This window comes from Triticum aestivum, chromosome 6D (assembly GCF_018294505.1).
Source record: "Triticum aestivum cultivar Chinese Spring chromosome 6D, IWGSC CS RefSeq v2.1, whole genome shotgun sequence".
Lineage (NCBI taxonomy): Eukaryota > Viridiplantae > Streptophyta > Magnoliopsida > Poales > Poaceae > Triticum > Triticum aestivum.
In genome coordinates this window covers 30589948-30596387 of record NC_057811.1, presented here as the reverse complement: position 1 = coordinate 30596387, position 6440 = coordinate 30589948, and the positions used below count along the sequence as shown (strand labels likewise).

The 6440-nt window shown below is 45.6% G+C and overlaps 1 protein-coding gene across 1 annotated transcript; it reads left to right on the top strand.

The window, feature by feature from the left end:
- Positions 1-2523: 2523 nt before the first annotated feature.
- Positions 2524-3750, top strand: LOC123142375 (lecithin-cholesterol acyltransferase-like 1). The gene is made up of 2 exons (XM_044561315.1): positions 2524-2705; positions 2853-3750. Exons 1-2 carry the CDS (start codon positions 2524-2526, stop codon positions 3748-3750), a joined length of 1080 nt encoding a protein of 359 aa, XP_044417250.1.
- Positions 3751-6440: the final 2690 nt, after the last annotated feature.

Genomic DNA, 6440 nt, shown 5'->3' with positions numbered 1-6440 from the left:
TCAGCTCGATGACGTCCCTCGAACTCTTGATCCAGCAAAGTGTCGAGGGGGAGTTCTGTCAGCACGACGGCGTGGTGACGGTGATGGTGAAGTAATCCGCACGGGGCTTCGCCTAAGCACTACGTGAATATGACCGGAGGCGTAAACTGTGGAGGGGGGTGCCGCACACGGCTAACAATGTTTGTTGTGTGTTCTAGGCGCCCCCTCCCACGTATATATAGATGGGAGGGGGAGGGGAGCAGCAAGGGCACGCCCAAGTAGGAGGAGTCCTACTTGGGGGCCTTGTCCAATTCGGCCTCCCCCCTTCCAAAAGTGTTGCAGTGGGAAGGAAAGAGAGGGGGGAGAGAAGGGAAGGGGAGGCCGAATCCTCCTCTTTCCTTTCTCTCTTCTCCTCCTTCCTTCTCCTCCTATTTGGCATATATGGGGCGCACCAGCCCACTAGGGGCTGGTTTGTCCCTCCCTTGGCCCAATAAGGCCCATATCTTTGCCGGGGGGGGGGGGGGGGGTGCCCGGAACCCCTTCCAGTGACCCAATACGTACCCGGTACCCCCAGAATACTTCCAGTGTCCGAATATTATCGTCCTATATATGAATCTTTACCTCTTGACCATTTCGAGACTCCTCGTCATGTCCGTGATCTCATCCGGGACTCCGAACAATATTCGGTCACCAAATCACATAACTCATATAATACAAACCGTCATCGAACGTTAAGCGTGCGGACCCTACGGGTTCGAGAACTATGTAGACATGACCGAGACACATCTTCGGTCAATAACCAATATCAGAACCTGGATGCTCATATTGGCTCCTACATATTCTACGAAGATCTTTATCGGTCAAACCGCATAACAACATACATTATTCCCTTTGTCATCGGTATGTTACTTGCCCGAGATTCGATCGTCGGTATCATCATACCTAGTTCAATCTCATTACTGGCAAGTCTCTTTACTCGTTCCGTAATGCATCATCCCGCAACTAACTCATTAGTCACATTGCTTGCAAGGCTTATAGTGATGTGCATTACCGAGAAGGTCCCAGAGATACCTCTCCGATACACGGAGTGACAAATCCTAATCTTGAAGTATGCCAACCAAACAAACACCTTCGGAGACACCTGTAGAGCATCTTTATAATCACCCAGTTACGTTGTGATGTTTGATAGCACACTAAGTGTTCCTCCGGTATTCGGGAGTTGCATAATCTCATAGTCAGAGGAACATGTATAAGTCATGAAGAAAGCAATAGCAATAAAACTTAATGATCAATATGCTAAGCTAACGGATGGGTCTTGTCCATCACATCATTTTCTAATGATGTGATCCCATTCATCAAATGACAACACATGTCTATGGTCAGGAAAGTTAACCATCTTTGATTAACGAGCTAGTCTAGTAGAGGCATACTAGGAACACTCTGTTTTGTCTATGTATTCACACATATATCAAGGTTCCGATTAATACAATTCTAGCATGAATAATAAACATTTATCATGACATAAGGAAATATAAATAACAACTTTATTATTGCCTCTAGGGCATATTTTCTTCAGCCTGAGCATTGTGGAAATCAAGATTTTTCTTACCTTCCGATTTTTTCAACAATGTTTGCCACTTTAGGTAGATGTCATACGCAAGATAGTTGTCATAGTTGTATGTATGGCTATTTACTACAAACTGCACCGGTGGCAGTTCACCATTTGCAATCCTATTCATTAGTGGTGACCGATTAAGAATGTTGATGTCATCCAAAGATCCAGGCATTCAAAAAAAAGAATGCCAAATCCAAGTCTCTTGATCAGCCACTGCTTCAATAATTATAGCGGAACCCTTTTTCTGGCCGTGGAATTGTCCATGCCATGCCTTAGGACAGTTCTTTCAACTCCGATGCATGCAATCTATTTAACCAAGCATACCTGGGAACCGTGAGCTTTGTTCATCTCCAAAAGCCTTGCGGTGTCTTCAGCATTGGGAGCTCTCAAATACTTTGGACCAAACACTTCACAATTACGACTGTGAAGCGCTTGACTCTCACCCATGACCAAGTGGTCATCAACTAGATCAGCCAGAATACCGTATGCCAACATACGAAAAGCGGCTGTCACCTTTTGAAAGGTGCTATGCCCGAGTTCTCCAGCGGCATTCCTCCTTAGTTGAAAAAAACTGATCATGGCTCGCCAGTTTCTCTGGAATGCATTTGAATAACTCGATGCTCATCCTAAAACGGCGCCGAAAATACGACTCGGGATATATGGGATTATCCACAAAATAGTGCCTCATCAATTTGTTGTCGGCATCGATCTTATCCCTCCAAATTTTCTGACGACCCATAACCGAACCACCATGCTTCGGCTTTTTATTGACCTGCATAGCTAGGATCATTACAAGTTCCTCCTCCTTTTGAATATCAAATTCTTCTACAAAATATGAAGTTGAAGCAATACATACCTTGCAAGCGTTTTGTCAAACACCTTGTGGGCGCCGAGCGGCAGTGGGCGGCCGAGCATTGTTCGTCAGACGAATGGCGCGCTCGAGGGGCGGCGGTGATGAGAGGAGGTGGAGGAAGCAACTGCGGCACACGAGGATAGGCCGGGGAAGCGCCGTCGGGTCTCCGGAGCAAATGGGGAGGTGCGGGCGGTGGCACCAACGTCTGGATCGGTTGATGGAAGTCGCGCGCGAGTTGTCGCTGTCCAGCGCGCAGGAGTAGGCGCACGAAATAAGCGGCGCGCGATGAACCAACTATACCGCACGCGTGTTTTTGAGAGCCCTAAACGGCTGCGCGCGCACAAAATAGATGATTTTTCCTGCGCGGCCCTAAAATCACGGGCCTGTTGGAGATGCTCTGAATAGGTTCGTGGAGGCGTTGGAACGGATCGGGTACAGAGACGGCCAGAACCTCTTCGGCGCTCCGTACGACCTCCGGTACGCAGCCCCCGTGCTGGGGCTGCCGAGCAGGGAGTTCTCTATGTTCTGCGGGAACCTCACGGCGCTCGTGGAGCACGCGAGCAGCAAGAACAGGGGCAAGCCGGTCTTCCTCGTGTCGCACAGTCAAGGCGGTCAGTTCGCGCTCGAGTTCCTCAGCCGGAGCCCCCTGGCGTGGCGCCGGAGGCTCGTCAAGCACTTCTTCATGGCCTCCACGGGCACCGGCGGGATTGTGGTCTCCATGAAGGGGCTCGCCTCCAAGGACGGCGGCGACGTCATGTCGACGAGGCGCGTCAGGAGGAGCTTCGCGTCCGCGTTCGATGCGCTGCCGTCGCCCACGGTCTTCGGCGACGAGACGCCTCTGGTCGTCACGCGGGCCAGGGACTACACCGCGCGCGACATGCCGGAGTTCCTCTCGGCGATCGGGCTGCCGGAGTCCGCCGTGGGCCTGTACCTGTCGCGGGCGCTGCCGGTGGCGCTCAACCTGAGAGCGCCGCTGGTGCCCATGACGTGCATCAACGGCGTCGGCGTGGCGACCCCGGAGAAGCTGGTGTACTGGGACAGCGACCTCGGCAAGGACCCCGAGGTGGTGTACGGCGACGGCGACGGGGCGGTCAATCTGGCCGGCATACTTGCGCTCGACACGGTCATCGGTCATGATCCGGCGCAGAGTGGATGCTACAGATCTATCAAGATGGCCAACACGACCCACGCCGGCGTCGTCTCGGACGGTCTCGCCGTTGACCGTTTGATCGATGAGATTCTTGAAGCAAATCGCGCCACCGAGACTTGTGTGCTAGCTACTTCTGGCCACTCTACAATATGAGACCATCTTCTTTTGACTTTATCTTCCAAAAAAAGCAAGCGTACGTGATCAATGTACAAAGATATCAGCCTTATTTTTTTACCTTTTCTCTTTTAAAAAAATCCATACATTAATTAATTAATAATGTTATTACAATCGTTCATTACAAAATTCGCCACACAGGGCGGAACGCTATTAAGAAGAATCCCATCAGATTTACTTATAAAGCTAAACTTCGCAATTTCATGAGCCACCTTATTGGCGTTCCGATTAATTTTTCGCAATTTTAAAATTCTTAAGCATCTTCGATATACTCAAGGCTTCTTTCTTCAGATCAACGAGCGAGGACCTGTCCAGATTCTCATTTGCAAGGAAAGAACGGACAAAAGCACAATCAGTCTCCAAAATAATGGACTGGTGAAGAGTAATACCTATATAAAGGCCTGCCACGCAAGCACGCGGCTCAGCTTCATTCACACTGTAGCACTGACCCAGAAAGTCCCACGAAGATATAATAACTTCACCAGATGAGTTCCTAACAACCACCCCCTCACTGGCCGCAGTAATACTCTCCACATAGCTGGCATCGACATTGATCTTGATATAATCTTCTGGTGGAGGTTTCCATCCCACCTGTTGTTGTGATGTTGCGAAAACTGGTGTAGCACCTTCCTTTTTTTCTTTACCTTTGTTACTAGGAACAACCTTGACAGTGTCATGACAGGACGTAAAAGAAGACCAATAGTTTTTTACCTTTTCTCGTACCTTTTATTTAGAAACTTTTCTCGTACCGTTAATTGGTACAGAAATGGTAAATCATGAACGTTCCGGATCTGATTGTGGTAAATCGGACATTTTTATGGTAATTTTATTAACACAAGGATGACATGTTTAGTTGACACGCACGGCAATTTGTTGACAAAAAATACATTGAGCGCAGTTTGCCATGCGTCTCAACTCTCAACTAAACTTGCTATCATTGCGTCATTAAAATTGTCATCGAAAGCATTCGATTTGGCATGGTCAAAAAGGGAGTGTTCGGGTGTTATCGGAGTCCAATTAGTAATCACCTACTCTCTGTAAAGAAATATAAAAGCGTTATATTAAGTGATCTAACGCTCTTATATTTTTTTATAAAGGGAGTGTATCACTAAGCTCCTGGGATAAATTGTCTGGAAGCGATTGAGAGATCAATTTTGGCCCACCACGCTGATTTTGACTGGGTCATCGCTGAGGCATGGGAGTTTCACAAAATAACGAAGAGATGCTACCGCCAACTGACCTCCCCATGTGCATGTTCGAATAATATATGTTTCCTCGACATCATCTCTCTCCTTCCACTGCACAACATCTCTTCATTCCCCATCAACAGGCAACTCCGACGGGGCCTCGCCGGTTGCCGTCGGGCGCTCCCGCACCATCCCAACCTCAAGCATGTGTAAGCCAACCTCGAGCATGTGTAAGCATAATATCTGTTGGTTATCGGATTTATGAGAATTTATAGCATTGGAATTAGGTCAAACGGAGCCGCATGGGTCCCATGAGCTCATGTGGCACCCCCTGGGGCGCGAAGTGTGAGCTCGTGGTTCTCCCGTAAGTCTGCTGGCCTTCTCTCGAACGTTCTAGGGTCCCTTCTGGTCCAAAATAAATTGCCGTAAAGTTTCATCGTGGTTCGACTTAGTTTGGTACTGATTTACTGAAAAGTCAAAAACAAGTAAAAACATCAACTGACACTAGGCACTAGGTTTATAGTTTAGTCTCAAAAATGATTTTAAATTGCTTATAAAGTATCTAAGATTGATAGTATAATAAAAAACTATAGATACGTTGGAGACGTATCACATGCCACCGCAAACTTTAGTTATGGCGGGCGTTTCTAAGGGCTTGCCACACTTACTTTTGCATTTCCCGTTAAAAATAACGTCCAAACGAGGAAGAAAACTTTTTTAACTTCAAATTTGTTTTCTATATTTAATACACACCATTTGTAGTCTCATTCTCAAATTTAGAACATTTTGAGTTTATTTGATATTTTTGAAGCATTAACTGATATCCCGACTATTATGAAGGGAAAAACCCTTCACCTTTTGCTCCAAATTATCATATCTATATTAACTTTTTCATAGTTCAGTGCACTTTCTAACGTCAGGCGAGCGGCGTAGAATAGAAGGAAGAACACAATCAGTATGGTGTTTTGATGTAGTTTTATTTTTTGTTGGTTGTTTTGTGTGTTGTTGTATTTCCATTGTGTTGTCTACTTGTTTTCCTTGATATATTTAAGTTCTAAGATGTCCTTTGATGCTTTTTCTAAAAATAAAAAATGATATTCTTGTAAAACTATACATATTTTTCAATTTGTGTACGCCAAATCATAAAGTAGAAACAACTACCAAGATATTTCATATAGTATATACCATAAACTTTATAGACCGCTGGCAAGTATATAAGGGTAGACAAACAAACATACACACTATACTAATGCAAGTGTCACAAAGTAATCGAAGACGGAATGTGATTTTTTCTTTTATTATTTTGACAATTAAGATGATTTGGTTTAAATGATTTATAAGATATAACACGTTAAAATACAATATTTATGTAACCTTTTAAGATCTTATAATATTTCACACAGTATATTAAGTAGGATTATGAAATAAAAAATTTAGTATTACAAAGGTGTAGAAGTTTGGTACAAAAATGCCAGCGCGTAG